At 35.6% G+C, this 18,960-nt stretch overlaps 1 protein-coding gene across 1 annotated transcript in view; it reads left to right on the top strand.

Moving 5' to 3' along the window:
- Positions 1 to 18,960, top strand: part of LOC121725957 (myosin light chain kinase, smooth muscle-like) — a 41,907-nt gene that overhangs the window by 13,766 nt on the left and 9,181 nt on the right. Inside the window, exon 4 of the mRNA XM_042113159.1 lies at positions 1,180 to 1,383. Within this exon, the coding sequence (XP_041969093.1) occupies positions 1,180 to 1,383 (204 nt within the window). The remainder of the gene's footprint in view (positions 1 to 1,179; positions 1,384 to 18,960) is intronic.

Genomic DNA, 18,960 nt, shown 5'->3' with positions numbered 1-18,960 from the left:
CACTGAGCACCCCGGTTATGGCGGGACGTTGTTGTCGCCATTGTTGGCACGACGTCTTCGCCTTGGCCGTTTTCTGGGGTCGAGCGCCTCCCTTTCTCTTATGCGCTCGGCCTTCTCGGTCTTCCACCGCTTTCCAGTCCAGGTCGCCGCGCAGCAAGGCTCGCACCAATGCTGGCAGCGTGATGTCAGGTCCGATTGCGGCGGTCAGGGCCGTGCGTTGTCCAATCCAGGAGGGACAGGCCGTCACAGTGTGATCGGCCGTATCCCTGTCCGCGTCACAATGGTGACAGCGTGTATTCTCCTCCCTTCCGACGATCTCGCACAGGTACCGACCGAAGCACCCGTGCCCGGTCAGCACCTGCGTGAGGCGGAACGAGACTGCTCCTGTCTTCCTGTCGAGCCATTCCTTGAGTACCAGGCGGATCGCCAGCACCAAGTCTACGCTGACTTGCGGGTTCTCTAGCCGCTCCCTCCACATTTCAATAGCCGTCTCTCTAGCGTCATTCCTCCACCGACGTACGACGTCCGGTGGGAGGTTGCTGCCCCCCGCGCGGGCTTCTGCGCAACGCCAGAAAACGTCGGCGAAGGCGCGCGCGTCTAAATCCCAAGGGATGGCTCCCGCGAGCCGCATCTTTAGATATTGTGCGGTAGCCACCACTTTATTGATCCTGAGTCCTGACCATAGGGCCAATGAACTAATTTCACTGATACCCCTTTCCTTAAGGCGGGGATTAATCTCAATCCAAAACGATAACCTTGCACACAACCAAAGACCAAGCGTATACGCATCGCAATAAGATTAATTTTAGCTTAGCATAAAACTGTAGTAATTCGGGCGGATCTTCTCTATTTTTCATGTTTTTTTTAAATATCTTTGGAAATAAACATTAAGAAACAAAATTGTTCCGTTAAAGATATTTATGAGGTATAAGATATTATTATATTTCGATGAAATAGATTTTTATCGGAGGTGAGTTTGTAAATTAATTACAGCCAAAGTATTACGTTTTATTAAAATGTTTATGGTTTAAGGTATTTTAAATATTGAGCTTTATATCTCATATTTTTTAACACTTCGTTATTATATTGGAACTAGGTAAACCGGGAGTCACGGAATAACTAATTGGGGTTTATCCTCGCCTTAACACGCCGAATACTCAACGTCTTTTAACCTTCTAGGGGCAAGTTCGGCACGGTATACTTGTGTCGGGAGAAGAGCACAGGGTTGGAGTTAGCCGCCAAGCTGGTGTCGGTGAACCGGCGGGACGAGAGACGGAATGTCGAGAGAGAGGTGGAGGTGATGCGGCGGCTGCGACACCCGCGCCTCATACAGCTCTACGACGCGTACGAGTGGGGCAAGTGTATGTGCGTCGTGCTGGAATTGTGAGTAACCCTCGTCTTAATCTATCTGGCTATATATGAGCTGGGAAAGCTGTCCATGAATCCTAATGGAGTGATAACAGTTTAAAAATCATGAATGCAGAAAACGCCCACTTGTTTTCAATATTATGTGCTCCATTTCAAAGAGACGGCTTTGAAATGGACCACATAATGAAAGAACAGTAAATTTTTTTATTGATTTTTTTATTTTTTTTATTTTGGACTGAAATTTGCACCCACTTGCAATAAATTTGTTGACCACCCACCCACTTGTAATTGAATATAAAATACTTTTTATCCATTAACCAGCTCGGTGTAGGTTAGGCTTCTATGGTAGGATCCTAGGCCATCAATTTAAATGAAGAGTTTGACAGATAATGTATGAGGCACTATGGGGCTTATATTATGTCAAAATTTTGAATTACATAATTACAATTTTCCACTCTGAGTGTGGCAGTTAGTGTGAAACTACATAAATTTTGCCAAGCTGGTTTGATTATCCGCATCGTTTATCGCCATTTTCTGTCCTCTTGCGCGAGTAGAACATTGGCACTTAAGGACGCTATCACATTTTTTCACAAATATCAGCGATTTTCAGGTACCATTTTAAAGAATTAGGAGTCACACAGTAAGGATATTTTGGTTTCAAATGAAAGATAATAATATATTCATCTCCACGTCTATACCATAAAAAATTTATAGCCGCATACAAAATTTTCACATAAATACGTTTTAACCATCACAATAATCGCAAAAGATTAAAAAAATGGGGTTTGATTAGGTACCATTATAGCTAAATACACTGAACTAAGGAAAATAAATATACAAAAAAATTGTTGCTTATATTTTAGTCCCCTATGCGAATAGCTAAATATTTTATATAAAAATAAATAACATTTCCATTTATAAGAAAAATAAGAAACGCTCTCAAATTTCTTCATACATTTTCGCCCTATCAAGAAAGCGGCGAGTGTCGTAACCGCCACTGTACAAGGCGCGCTGATATTGAATGTTATTTTAATGTCCTTAACGTCGATATTCGTACGGACCTGCTAATTTTTGACATAACTTTTGTGATAGCGTCCTTAAGAGCGTTTACGTCGTACGCATAATTTCAAGTTTCATGTAATTCAGTGCACTTTTATTCACACAGAAGCAAGTGCGACTGTGTGCGTGAGTTGGTTCATTATAGTCAAATCAAAAGATTTTGATCCGTGCGGAATGCGGATGCAATGTCGATGCGAGTCGATTTATTATTATTGATTATGATTTACCATTACATTTTAGCATACTATTACTACCATAGACTTAATAGGTCTCTCTACTGTCGTATAGACCACCTGATAACCAGAAAATGCGTGACCATTTTCGATCTGTCAATGTGTGCGTGTGCTAGTGATGTATATTTTACTATCGATAGTATAGTATTTTGCTATCGATAGTATAGTCCGTTCGAGTTATTTTACCTGAGTTTCTATAAGAAAGAAATAATATGCAACTTTGACAGATTTTATATTTCAAAGTAAGTATCATACATTTTAATTGGCAATAAAAGGTGACGATTGAAAAGTAGGTACACATTTTCGTTTGGAATTATTTTTCAATCGTCGGATATGTTATGACATGAAGTTCTTATAGGGGTAAATAATATACACATAACACATTATAAAGTTACTTATTTATTACTCAGGTAAAATCTATCTGGTAAATCAGCCCTTACACTGAAAGTAAACGTTGAAAGTAAACAACACACATAGTATATTATATTTTATTCTTAAATTAAATACATATCATAAAATATCATAATATTTTTTTACAATTATTTTTAACCGACTTCCAAAAACGAGGAGGTTAGACGTTCGGCTGTGGATATATTTTTTATGTATGTTCAACGATGACTCCGCCGTTTGTGATCCGATTTTCAAATTTTTTCTTTTGTTGTACATTGTATTGTTCCGAGTAGGTACCATGTTCACAAAAGTGGTGGTCTGGTGATGGAAACCATGAGAAATCGAGGTGACTCCTTGATATTCAAATAGGAACATATGGTTATTTTGAATTTATATGATGTATTTTGACAACATTTTTTGTTAACATTTTTTTAAGCTTTTTGCATTAAATATCAATATAATTAATGATAAGGTTTTAAAATACATTAAAAAAATCAATAATTATTTTTTTCTGAAATACACAATTACGGGACCAGACTGATGTGTCATGAAGCATTCATAAATAGCTAGCGACAGCCAGACTTTTGTCATTTAATAAAAGCTGAAAGTTTGCCTGTTTCTGACCTCCACAGAGGTAAGAATGACCAGCAACTATGGAGTTTCGGTCGCGACTCGCGGTTACTTAAGGAGGTATCCAGTTCTGAAGGTCTACCTGACCTTCGAGAAAGAGTAAAGCTCAATATCATAGTTTGTATTCTTCGCAGTTAGTTGAGGAATCCCGTTTTCCAGTGCTGGACATCTTTAACAGTTGTTTCCCACTGCCAGACATCCTCATGACTCAAAGTCTAATACTTTAAGAAGGTTTAAGGGTGCCTGGCAGAAAATATATATTTCCACACCCGAACATATAACATCCTCCTTGGAAGTCGGTTAAAAATGTCCGGCACTGGAAGAAGTGATTGCTACACTTACTGTAAATAATATAAGCTATGACATTCAGCTTTACTCTTCCTCGAAGGTCAGGTAGACCATCAAAACTGGACATCTCCTTAAGTAATCGCGACCAAAACTCCATAGTTGTTGGTCGTTCTTTTCTCTGTAGAGGTCACAAACTGGCAAACTTTCAGGTTTTCTTATAGCTTTCAGCTTTGCAGATAGATATGATTTAGGCATGAAACTAGCACATATTATTCTATTAACTGTACTAAACTTCGGAAGTCGGTCAAAAATACTGCTATTCAAATACAATTCAACGTACCTTTTCTGCGTGTTGGTTTTCACATTCATCGTTTTCCGTTATTGTTTCTTCAGTCGATTTACTTTTATATTGCCTGAAATACAAACAGAAAGCACACAAAACATATTATTTGTAAGACTAAGTAAGTAATTAAATGAAAAAATAAGTTGAAGTAAGGATAACAGTGATAGTTATAGCAACATTTTGGCCTCTCTTGCCTTTTCCAAACTTTCCAAATTTTCTACATTTTTGCGTTTTCTTTTCTTTGCTAAAAACATCTTCATTTTGTTTCCCATTAGTTCTGTAATGTAATGTATTTTAATAGTAAAATTATTTTCCGCCATAAAAAATACATACATAAAATATAATTATATATTACTTACCAACAAAATAAAATATTTTTCTTACCAAAGAACCAAGATTTTTCGATCGCGCTATAAATGTTCACTAGTCTGGTATGCGCGACAAGGGTCAACAAAGGTCATGCGCAGCACGGAGCGATACGTCCTTCCTTCAGCAAGCCTCGCGGCGGACTAATTTGAATTGCTTTGCGCGCAGCGATTTATAGTAGTTTTAAAATATTTGTAGAAAAAAAATGACAAAATATTTGTTGATTTTTAAAAAGTATGTTTTTAATTAAAGTGTTCTTCTATCATATGAAGCTATTATTATATTGAAATAATTAAGCTAAATAGGTAAAAATAAGGTTTTAAATTCTTGATATTTCTCATTCTTTGAATTGAAATTTCTTATAGTAATATAACAAAATGAAACATTTTTTTCTACTAACTATTTGCTTAAAGATCTTGTCAATAGTTTATTATTTTTTTCTAATTAGATCTGTCGCTGGTTACGTAAATTAAAAGCTTCGAAACTGATAATAAAACGGAATTTAAGAAAACCTCCGTTAAGGTATCGAGATTTAATGTACAAATACTCTAAAAATCGTATTTTTTTCTCTACCAACTATAAGGACAGTGAAATTTTCTATAAAAATAAGTAATCAACATTTTTATAAAGATAAGTGGTTGATGACTTATTCAAGTTTGAAAAGTACAGTTTTAAGCCAAATTGAGCGTGAACGGCGTAAACGCTCTTAATGTATAACCCAATATTATGGAAGTCACGTGGCTGTCACTTCAATCGTTCTAGTGCGAAGAGAATCTAAATTGTAGACCTAAGGTCTCTAGCCTATCACTTAATTCTTACCTTATTGAATAATGAATACCATCGACTACAGTACTTACTCATATTAATGCAGTATTAGAGAAATTACTATACCAGCGGCGTATTTTAGTCGGATCAAGCTCTGCCAACAGATCACGAATAACATTGACTTCTCTAACATATTTATTTTATGTACGCCATATCTAGCTATGAATCAATAATTTGGTGATGGTATGGTAGATGGTATTTTTATTTATTTATTTATGGTAGATGGTAAAATTTTAGGCACATGATAATAAGCTTCAGTAAGCTACCCCATATTATGGGGTAGCTTACTGAAGCTTCAAGCTGGTAAATTGGTACCGATGTTAGAAAATAAGGCCATTAGCCAGAGAGGCGTATTTCACCATATTTCCTAATTTCGTCGTTAGCGAACTCCACTTTTTTAATTGAATATCGAAGATAAGAACCAGTTTAATAAAACCGTGACGTATATGTCTAATTAATTATCCTGATAGGAAAATTATTAATAGCTAATAGCTATCTCACTACAGATAACCCAGTATTAGGTAAATATTTACATTGCCGTATATTGATGCATTTGCTGACGTGAACGTGTACGCTTTGTAGGTGAACCGTGAACATGACGAATTATGATATTATGGTTTTTAATAAGTACTTTATTATGCTGGATATTGTCCGCAACTTTGTATCACCGAAAGTCTATTGTGCGGGACCCTTACATTTTAAGAAACCTCTTAAAATGTAAGGGTTCCGCACAATAGACTAGACAGCACAATAGATAGATAAGCGTACCCACGCTAGAACTGTTTTTCCATACAAACGTATTCCCCAATTTATTCCCTGGATAATGCATTTAGACAAATGATTTTTTATATAATATTGGGATCTGTTAAAGATATGCGTCTACGTTCGATTTTTTCTAAATTTACTTAATAAATATAAATTTGTCCCTTCAAAAATCGCAAAAATGAATGCCCCGTAGGCCGTACCCCGCGAACCCGCCGACCATACAACAAATTTGAAAGATCTTGAAGATAAAATAAAAACGTAGAGGCATAGACTTACTCTTCCTGAAATAATAATTAGATATGCTCTATTTTGAAGGAGGAATCAGAGGACTAAGTTACTTCGATTTACTATATCCGTCTCTATCATAATACACGTGCCGGCGCAGGGTGAAGCGTGATGGCAATAGTTTCTTCGATGAAATTTTGCTGTACCCGCGTTTCCTCTTAATAAAATCTTTTACCGTACCCGTTTTGTCTACTTACCTTTAATGTAAATCGCTTCAGCGGCTTAAACGTAAAAAGGTCGGACAGACAGACAGTTTGACACACTTTCACACTTTTAGATGTTAATAAGGCAAGGAATCTTAATAAGGCAAGGAATCCTACAAAATTTTTCAACATAACCATCTTCATTACGACGTTGAACAAAAAAGAGTGGCTGAAGTGTAATACATTAATTACCTTACACATTGTTGTATATCAAAAGACCGATCTAATAGCCGTAACACATTACATGCACAATTAAATAATGTATCACTTATGTAATAGTATGTAATACGTCGTGTGAATGCCAGGGTCGCCTCGCGTCGAGTCTAGAGGAAGCAGCCTAGACGCATTACGATAAATTGTTATATTCTCGGCGGTTCATGTATAATAATTCTATGAAATTAGTTTTAGGAATATACATTACTGTATATTATATCATTCATATTTAACAATATTATAAATTACAATATATAACAAACAGATGGATGGATGGGCATGGAGATAGTTTGGATCCCAGGAAAATACATATCTTTATTAATTCTATTACTTGCGGTAACCGTAAAAATTGCGGCAATTTTTACGGTTACCGCAATTAGAACTTTCTACAAGAACAAAGAAGCGGGCAAAATCTAGTTAAACAATAATAACCAGTCAACTGAGTTTACTTTTTAGTTAAGTATCTGTTGCTTTTCTTCTTTATTTAATAGTTCTCCTAGGACAGAATTAGTAAGCTTTTCTAGATATTTCCATTACATCTCGAAATAGAAGTGAACATTAATCGTTTCCTAAGAATTGTCATGAAATATAATTTGGCTTAGCAGTTTCAATCTCGTGATGCGAATTATTGTCTACGGAACGGAAATATTATGCACATTCTTGGCGAATGATACATTCGTGTATAAATACATTCGCAATTAATAAATAACATACATACCTGAACTATAAGCGTAATGAAATGTTAGCATGTGCCTTTACAGACACTATAAATGGATAAAACATAATATTATATGTATTGTTGGTTGTAATTACTCTATTAGTATCTTAAATTATTCACGTTATTTATTAGATATCTCAAATATCTTAACGCCATTAGAGATAGTTTACAAAGGCACTGAATTCAAAGTTTTCATATCACATTTTCTCATTTACTTGCTTTTAATTAATTTTTTCTCATGACGCATTTCACATCTGCAACTCGCCAGGATCATCCGTGGTAACAACCACTAAAATCTTGTGAAATTAATATGGTCTTAGGGGTGCCCAATCAGGAGGGATAAGCTAAATCTGTCTGACCCGCAACGAAGAAAGTAGGTGCAGTAGGAGTACCGAGTAGGAGATATTCCAAGTAGAACTTGTAAAGTACAAAAAATAATTTATATGGCAAAACAACGTTTGCCGGGTCAGCAGTAGGTACTTTTTATAATGGCATTTAGGAGTTCAGTAAGTTTTAAGTAGGTAAATGTGCTATTAATCGGTATCTCTGTCGGTATTTGCATACCCAAGGCCTCATATGACCATTGTCGCGAGTGTGGGAGGTGCGCCGACGCATCCCGGCGGCGGATTTTGTGCATTCTAATTCCGTTCATTCAAACTCGCCAATCGCGATCTTGAACTGTGACTCACTTGGACTCCGATCGGGGGGCAATTCTCGTAAACATTATCGGTTAAATCTCATATTTATGCGTTGATCAGAACTGCAAAAATGGTCACTCGAGTGTTTCATTTCAAATTTCTTAAAATGGAACTACATCTCAGAATACCTCAAATGTGATATTAATTTGACAGCACTCTATACATTCTGCTGAAATGGAGCGGAGTGTGTGAATTGTATGATTCACTCAAAAAAAAATTGAATATATACCTATAAATACAAAACGTATTGAGAAATTTAGAAGTAAATTATTATCAAGTTTTGAGAACTTGAATGTATCAAATGATCCAGATAAAGCGTTTAACAATATATTCAATAGAGTAAATCAGCAATATAACGCTTTATTTACTTCTAAAACGGTCAGTTTGAATAATAAAAGAAATAATTTCAAAAAATGGGCAACTGCAGGTATTATTGTAAGTAGACAAAAATTATATGATTTGTATAACGAGAAAACTATAAACCGGAGTTAAGCTTTTAAATTGTACGTCAAGAAATACTCGAAAACTTTTAAAAAGGCCTGTCAAGCAGCGAAGGCACTTCAAATTAAAGAGAAAATTAGAGACTCTAAAAATAAAGTGAAAACCACCAGGAAAATAATTGCGGATGAGACTGGAAAAGTCACCTGTCGTAACTCTAAATTTTAACTTTTAATTAATGATAAAAAAATCAATTCTGATCTTGAGGTTGCGACAGTCTTTGAGAAGTTTTTTGCAGACATTCCAATCTCAACTACAAAGAACTTAAATTCATCTACAGTTGCAGAAAAAATACTTAGAGAACATGTCAAGGAATGTGATGTCAATTTTATTTTTAGAGATATTGACTCCAGAGATATTATCAAGACTTTCAAATCAATCAATATTAAAAGTACCACTGATCTCTGGGGTATGTCCACAAAAATTATAAAATCAGTAATTGACATCATTGCCCCTTACCTAGCTTTAGTTTTTAATAATTGTATCAAAAGTGGTGTGTTCCCAGACTTAGTGAAGTGATGCCTCTATTTAAAGCTGGGAAGAAATCAGACCCAGCCAACTATAGACCAATATCCATATTGCCGACTTTAAGTAAAATCTTTGAAAAAATAATTCTAAATCAATTACTTGCTCATTTTAACTCAAATAATTTATTACATAATAATCAATTTGGTTTTACTAAAGGTCGGTCTACAACAGATGCAGGCATTAGTCTTCTGTGTAGTATTTTTGAAGCTTGGGAGGGGTCGCAGGATGCACTTGGTATTTTCTGCGATCTCTCTAAAGCATTTGACTGTGTGGAGTATGATACTCTAATAAGAAAGCTACACCATTATGGTGTAAGGGGCACGGCACTTAAACTTCTAAAATCTTACCTTACAAATAGAACGCAGAGGGTGGAAGTTAACTCCATAAGGTCTAATGGAACCAAAATAAAACTAGGTGTGCCACAAGGGTCCATTTTAGGGCCTTTTCTTTTTCTCATGTATATGTCGTAGGATGATTTGATAAATCGAATTTTCGCGAAAATTCTAGGGATTTCGCGAAAACACGGATTTATCAAATCATCCTACGACATATATAAATGATTTACCTTATCTTGTTAAAGATGCATGAGATAGTACTTTTTGCTGATGACACTTCACTAATTTTTAATGTGAAGAGGCGACAATTTAATTATGACGAGGTAAATAGTGCTCTCTCATAAATAGTACATTGGTTTAATGCTAATATTTTACTTTTGAACTCTAATAAAACAAAATGTTTAAAATTTATCTTGCCAAATGTTAGGCAAGTACAAACCAATGTACTATTAAATGATGAGAAAATGAATTTAGTAGACACCACCGTATTCCTAGGCATAACGCTGGATTGTAAGTTACAATGGAGTCCACATATTGCGAAACTGGCAGATAAGCTTAGTTCTGCAGCATATGCTGTTAAAAAAATTCGTGAAATCACTAATGCAGAGACCGCGCGATTAGTTTACTTTAGCTACTTTCATAGCATAATGTCTTACGGCATCCTCTTGTGGGGAAACGCGGCGGACATTAATACAATATTTGTGCTGCAGAAGCGAGCTATTCGTTCTATTTATAAGATGTCGTCTTTGGAATCTCTAAGAGAAAAATTTAAAGAAATAAGAATTCTGACTGTCGCATCTTAATACATTTTGGAAAATCTCTTATATGTTAGAAAGAACATAAATATTTTCAAAAAGAAAAGTGATAATCATAATGTAAATACTAGATATAAGAACAAGTTAGCAATATCAATGTTCAGACTAGAAAAAATAAGCAAATCCTTTAAAGGCCAATGTATACGCCTATACAATAAAATCTCAGAAAATGTTCAAAATCTACCTTTAAACAAATTTAAAAAAGCAGTTAAAGAACGTTTGTGTGCTAAAGCGTATTATAATTTTCTTCTCGGCGGGGTAGTTCCCGAACCGGTGGTAGGCAACGTAGTTTCTTCGTTCGACTTTCAAAAAGTTGAATAAAAAGATATTTTATTTTATTTTATTTTAGTGACCAATTTGGACCTGCTGATCATTCTAAGTCCAATTCGATATTAATACGTATAATATGTATAAGTATACGAATAATTACAATAGAGACAATTAATGACAATAATAATTATGCTCTTTTCCTTGTGGCTAACTTCACTATTATTTTAATGTTATCAATTGTTTTGCTGAACTTATTGATGTGATTAAACAAATTACCAGCTCGAGCTAGATTCTAGATAAGCAAAAAGTATATTCCATGTCTAAAATATACATTCCTACTGTCTACATACTTACCTTAATTACGTATCTTCCATAACTCTCAAATTGACGTTTCATCTACTGTAGTCGATCGACTTATTATCGTATCTGTAAGTCCATCTTTGATAACATTGCAATCGACTCAATCTCATTAAACATTTTAGTCACATTTCAACATGAAAAGTAGGTAAATGTGCACAGGTGCATTCTCAACGTACGCTAAAGGTTTCGTGGAAGAGAACGCGCCTGTCATATTAAGAGGCGGTCGCTACAGATCAGTATCGGTTTGCTCAACTTTTAGACCTTATGGCAATGGTAATAAGATCGAATCGGTACACGGGTTCGGCGACGTTTTGTATGCAAATCACACGATCTTCCACTACGGATGCTTTACGTAGAGCACGTGTGACGTAAAACAATGGAAAAGTCGCTCCAGTTTACGTGGAAACTCACGGGCTTACGTTTTAAAATTAGTTTGTTATTTCATTCATGTTCTCCAGATATGTTTTTCTACGCATTTGGCTTTACGTTCGTTATGTTTACGAGAAAAACAGGGTACGTCATCATAACAAATAATAACATCATGGTAGAGTATTTCTTCCCCCTGATTCTTCTAAAACTAATAAGTAATCAGCTAAATGTACAATACATTGCCTACCTAATATAATATTCATCCATACTAATATTATAAATGCGAAAGTCTGTCTGTCTGTCTGTCTGTCTCGCTTTCACGCCAAAACTACTGAACCGATTGCAATTAAATTTTGTACACAGTTATTCTAGAGTCTGAGAAAGGTCATAGGCTACATTTTGATGTGGGAAAATATCTTATTTCCATGAAAATATCGATGAAAATTAATTCGCATTGCGCGTGGGCAGCGCTCATCCCGGGGGTCCTGGGTTCGAGTCCCGCAGGCGGAACAAAAAGTTTTCAATGTTCCTGGGTCTTGGATGTGTATTAAAATAATATTTCAAAAATCTTAAATGTATTAATTTATGTATAATATTATAAAAAATCCAGAAATATATCGATGCAATGAACATTTTAGTTCTAATACGATTCAACAGATGGCGTTTTAATTTTTACTTCATTGTAACATAGAACTAATCATGCTTATTAGTTAGTATGTTTTTGTTTATAGTTTTTAATACGTTAGAATATTATGTTTAATAATATAATCACTTGGTATAATAATAATCAATCTATCTTATCTTATAGAACTCCTACTGCATTTCTAATATAATATGTGACAAGTTGACAACAGAAGGCGCTCTAAAATAAAGGAGTTCGAGTGTACCGTGTTGGCCTATATTTCATCCAAAAAATATACGAATGCAATCAACATTTTAATTCTAATATATGAAAACAGATGGTGTTTTATTTTTTACTTCATTATTGTAACAGAACTAATCATACCTACTTTATTATAATATATTGTTTTTATTCATAACCAGCTGTTGCCTGCGACTTCGTCCGCGTGGACTTTAGTTTATAGCGCGCGGTGTCAACAAAATTTGTGTCAAATTTAAAAACTTTTTAAAACCCTGGTAAGTGGTACCCCTCTTAGGGCCGCGCTACACCGGAATGGCAGCGCTGAAAGTGCTCGCCTCGCCGCTGCCATTCCGGTGTAGCGCGGCCCTTAATTAATCAAAATACCCAAAAACAGCTGTGCAGTGTGCACATAATCTATACTAATATTATAAATGCGAAAGTATCTCCGTCTGTCTGTCTGTCTGTCAGTCTCGCTTTCACGCCAAACGCCAAAACTACCGAACCGATTGTAATGAAATTTTGTATACAGATAGTCTAAAGCCTGAGAAAGGACATATGCTACTTTTTTACTGGAAAAAAGGGTTGTAAGGGGGTGAAAATGCGTAAATTTGTTCAAATTAAGTTAGTTCCAACAATTCATAATAGATGGCGCCGTGCGTCTTCTACATCGCGCTGACGCTTGCTCAAAAGTCTTTCTATAAGACGTGGTATCATCTTACATTTAAGTTTCGATTTTTTTCGATTGTTATCTATTACGGTACGGTACGGTTACGGTATTAAATAACTCAGTACTTTATCTGAGCAGTGACGTAACCTTAAACCTATCAATGATAAATAGTTTATGGGTAAAGTTGTGTAATTGGAGGGCTAAATAAGCTTTAAAATTTGGCATAAAATATAAAGTTTAATATAAAAAAATGAAATACTTATTGTGTGCACACTGCACAGCTGTATTGATTTAAGGGGTACCAGGGTTTTTTTATAAAAGCTTTTGACACCAATTTTGTTGACATCGCGCGCTATAAACTGAAGTCCACGCGGACGAAGTCGCGGGCAACAGCTAGTTTTAGAATAATGATAAAATTATTATTCAATAAATATTCAAAGAAAAGAAAATTCGTAAAATGTTCGCGGCGCGCGTTTGCTCTGATCGAATCTTCTAATAAGTTTGACTCAGACTTTCACCTCGTTTTGTATTTGTAAACAAAACTCTTGGAAATACCGAGGCTGCGTTACCTAAACCGCTGCATGTGTCATCAAAACGAATACCTTAACAGGCGCAATTTAGCATAATATTATATCCGATAATTCCGATACAATAACGTTTGCCGTCCGAAAATTTACACCTCAATATCCGCGTTCGATTCGAATTCCAATATCCGCATTCGAATCGATCGAATCTATGCAAAATGTCACACTTCACATAATTAATGGACGCGGAAAGGCAGTTGGCATTCATTTAAACTTGAACAGATTTTTTTGTATGATATGACTTGTAAACAAGCGAGCCTGTCCCTTATAAGTGCGATTTTATTAACTCTTTAGTCTTTACCAACTGCATATAAGTTTTGATTTACGTTGTTGCACTGCTGATCCAGCACCTGAATTCTACTGGCGCCTGCTACTGTATAACTTACCGCCAGCATTTAATATTATAATTTAACAATGTTACTTTGTATTGTTTTTAATAAAAATGCTTATACCACACTATAGCTCATCCCACATAGCTCTCATTGTCTATCAAATAGCGTCTTCCACAAAGGCAGCAACATTATTCATGTAATTGCTAACTTTGTCCAGTTTAAGTCCCTTCTTGTATTTTCTTGCGTTCTCTCTTCTTGCGATCTCTATATTATGTATTTTCGTGCGAATGAGTTGAAAAGCTTTTATTGTGATTTGGTTCTAAGAGCCGACTGTTATGATAGTGTACACTCCGGTATGGTAGCTAAAGGCGATGTCCGACCCTCCAAGTGGCAAGACCAGTGGTAAGAACGGCACACTGGATACCCCGTCTTATTGTATACAAACTGACCCTGTAAGTGTAAAATAAATATTAATCTTATTAATATGACCAATCGTCATATTTTTTCTCGATTTTTTTCGCACTGATCTTTCTTAATTTTCCAACTCGGAAGGGCGAAGAGCTTCCGTTGCGGAATTCCCAAATACGTTTCGTAAATATAGATAAAGCGTGAGTAACACAGGTGTGATAATTAGGTCGGGCGTTGACAGGGACAGACAGACACTCACAACAGCTGGTACTTACGCCCTAATGTACGTAAATACAGAATACTCACTTTTATTCAGAAGGTCAATGATCACATTTGCATTCTAAAGTGACAGCTACCAGACTGTAACCTAAGAACTGTTGTTAATGCTCTGATAGAAATTTTAAGCGCACGTGTGAAGTAGAGTTAACGTTCGCGAACGATTTTCTTTCTTCGTGGCTGAGCCTAAGGGTTTCCCATCAAACAGAAAACTAGTAACTCGAACCTTTAAACTGAAATATGGTATAACAGGATAGATATGACTGAAAAGCGGGAAAAATCAAGATATTTAAGTCGTAATCACACAAAGTATCTTAGTGGTAAACTTACAAGGAAAACTTGTATGACTTATTCGATGTGCACTTCAAAAACGGCTTAGTGGCACAAAATATCGAGAGCGAAGAAATTGGGCTTAAGTGTTCTCTCATGCTGAGTCATCGGTGTGAAATGTCGAAAGTATGAACCATCACAGTTAGATAAACATACGAGCACACGTGGTTTTTCCGTGCCGTCAACTGTTTTTGAGGCGTAGTAGTGCCAGAGTGTAGTACTTTGTTAAACTAGATCAAAACATCGTTATGTACCAAAGACATAGAGACTGGACGTTTCGCTAGGCAATATTCACGTAAACTTAAGTTTACTTAACAATATTCAGGTGGAATAGAGAATGGACTTTCTCATCTTCATTAAAAAAGGATGAAGAGATCGTTCTTCTGTTTTCATGTTAACGCCATTTCACAAACCTCTTTTGATTCCTCCAGAGGACAACCTCTTTTGATTAAACTTTTCAGAGAAATCTGCGAAAGAGAAAGACAGTGTGCCTGTGTCTTAAAATCTTAAAATTAAGAGTGTATTAATTGATCACCATTCACTCTTGGAATTTTGAATTTAGGTTGCAAGTTAGAACAGCTCTACCATCAAACGTTTGGTTCGCGACGTTACCCTGGGAGTCACTAGTGGGAAGGCTTCCTAACTCCTAGCAGTGGAGTGGCGAGTGGCCGGTGGCGTCAACTGGTCGGTCAGATATTACTGCGCATAGTTGGCGCGCCGCCATGCCAGCAATAATTGGACAGCTCCGGGATATTTGTGCCAGGACTGATCGACTTATGGCCCATCACGAAACTCAGCCGTGCGAACACCATATGAAGTATTCATTCACTTATGAGATACGTTTCGTGAATGGATAAGTCGGACGACTATTTAGAGAATTGAATCAGCTCCAGAAAATGCATTCGGTTTACACAATGAATACAATCACATGCAGCTTTATAAATAAATATGAACATCATAAACCGTGAAAATTCAAGTTAAACTACAGTCGCAAGAATGTTTTCCCTATGTAAATAAAAATAAATTGTCTTGTCGTAATACGCGATATGTTTTAAATATTGTTTCAAGCGAGCTCTCGATTAATATCTGCCCGTTGAATTAATCGCATGAATTTACACAGCTGAGGATGGAAAGCAGACGTCATATATTTAAAGCCGACTGCTCACTGACAGGCTATATCGCAAATTATATGTTTCGTAACAATCGAGACCGACTTGTTTAGGGCTGTGTCTAATTTCCTTTGGCATACCGAGCATCCATAAATTTTTTAAACGTATATTTGCCTGATATCGACTTCCTTTTTACAAGGCGATTGGCAGACGAAATATGAATCATGCCGATCGCTATTATTTTCTTGAAAAAGGCTTTAGATAGAGACTAGTTTAGTTTATTAACCTCTATATTAGCCTGGTTAACACAAAGTCTAAGGTCTGTAGCCACCTACTTGTTTACGTTTTAAGCATTCAAGTAGAGTGTGAAGCTAAAGCTACTATGACACAGCTCTGCGTGTACGCGACCTTAACATATTAGTCGCCACATGACGCAAAGAGACGTTTACATGACGCGTGTCCTGTGGGAGTGGCGCCATTAAAAAAAAAAAGCAATCTATTTTAAATTGTGTACGACTAAATAAGGTTTTTGTGTATCAAAATAAATATTGCACACGGCACTAGACGCTGCTTGTGTTTAGGAATGTCTTTACGATTACTATATATATGATATATATATATATATATACAGGATGCAATTTAACCTTCCTGCCAAATTTGGATATATTGATCCTTGTTAAAAATAAAAATACACGTATTTCTTCTTTTATAATCACTCAGATGCCCTAAGCAATCCATGCCTGTGAGCCCCCCTATCCGTATCTCAACTAGAATCGGTCTTTGAACCTTTACTCTTCTGGTGCCCCCTCAGACGTGATGCCCTAGGCAATTGCTTAATTTGATTAAGGGCTAATCCGTCACTGCATTCTTGTTATTATCATAAGTTGTGAATTTTCCCTGCATTGACGTCAAATGTAAAGGACGTACACAGGTATGTTTAGAATAAAATTAATTGTGTAATAACATAACTTTGATAAGGTCAAGGAAAACCCGGATGGAAACCTAAATTAGGGTAATGGGTGGCACTATGAGCTATTGAAATTAATTTGTTAGTGTTTTTTACAAGAAAGATGTCATTCATCGCCTACTGAAATGTTATGCCAAACTGACCGGTTTTTGTTTTAAGGCTGTAGAATTAGTAAACAATTTACAATTACAATAACTATAGCAATAATTAAATCCTTATTGTACTACCTTTAAAACGATTCCAACATTTATTTAATACTAATTATATTTATTGAGTTACTACCGTTTGAATCATAAGGAGAGAGGTGGGTCGATTTTTTTGCACGCAAGTTTATTTCGAAATGAAAGTAATAGGCTAGTCCTGCTGTGCTTAGAGTTAAAGTAAAATAATTGTAGAGTCGACAAGACTGCATTGTACGCTTTAATAAATAATAAAAATGTAATAATATTAACTTGTTATAAATATTATTATTTGTCCTTTATTAATTTTCTACGTGAAAAATTTCATTTGGTTTATTTACCTCTTTATACTTATTCCTGAGACACGAGATATCCGGAACGTGCACGTCAGTAGTGACATATTTCAAACGTAGTTTTAGGGGCATGTGTCAAAAAATAAACAACAAGAGTTTGTTTATTTTGTAAATATTAAAGCAAATAAAATATATATAGAACAATAATTAATGGTATTTGGGTTATATTTAGTTCAAAACTACTTGTGGAAAATGAATATAATCATAAAAATCTGGTTTTGAGAGCGTAAAACTAACTAATCTATGCTAAAAGCACGGTGGCTAAAAGGAAATAAATTGGTGTTAGCAGGACATGTAAGGGATGTAGAAGAGCTAAGAACTAATGGCAATGTTCCTATTTCTTCCACCTAATACTTTGGATTTAAATTAAATATTCTATAAAACTATCACTGCAAGTTTTGTCGTCGGGTTTTGGAGACCATGGTGATTTAGGTACTCAATTAATATCTTTATAAAATGCAACTCAAATAAAATTGACTTGACTGATAATGCAATTTTAGGTTATATCAAATCACATACTTTTTCATTTATACAGCAGCTATCCATTTATATCTGATCTAATTTCCTAGTGGATTTAGGAAAAACATTAAATTTGTATACTGACTACCTATTTCTGCTGTTATTTTTGCAGTCTACGATACAAAAACAATTAAGACCAATTTCTAAAAATTTCGAAACCGATTGACAAGTTTGTTTGACTATTAGCTGAGCCTCTTTTTTTGCATATTTTTGCCGCGGCAAGCGCGGCAATCGATTTCTTTACCCCCTCCACCCACTTCGCACGCTCCGAATAATATGTATAATAATATTAGGAGCGGGGCCGAACATAAATTCTCCAGCGACCAGCGTTGATCCATCTCCGAACAATGATTTATGTCAAGGTTCATAATTCGGGATTATCTCAGAGGTGTATCATCATTATGTGTTACTAGCTATTTGACCGAGCTTTGCTCGGTATTCGATAAAACACGAATAAAATGACATTTTCTAAAAATGATTCCTAGCTATATCGATTTATGGCACCCAAAACCCCCTATATACTAAATTTCATGAAAATCGTTGGAGCCAATTCCGAGATTCCAAATATATATTTATATATTATATACAAGAATTGCTCGTTTAAAGATATAAGATAAGCTAATCATAATAATATTATGATATGTAAAAGGTAGTCCGAAGACTTATTGAAACGAAGTTCCTTATCGCGCGTTCGCGCATTTTGAGTCTAATGTATACAGGTTTTTTGAACAAAAGAAATAAATTCGTTCCATTCGGGTGTCCCTTGACACCTCTCAATTTTTAATATTGATATTTTGGGATTTTGGTCTATAGGT

The sequence above is a fragment of the Aricia agestis genome, chromosome 4, assembly GCF_905147365.1.
Source record: "Aricia agestis chromosome 4, ilAriAges1.1, whole genome shotgun sequence".
NCBI lineage: Eukaryota > Metazoa > Arthropoda > Insecta > Lepidoptera > Lycaenidae > Aricia > Aricia agestis.
The sequence above is the reverse complement of the archived record's forward strand: the minus strand, read 5'-3'. Positions and strand labels throughout refer to the sequence as shown.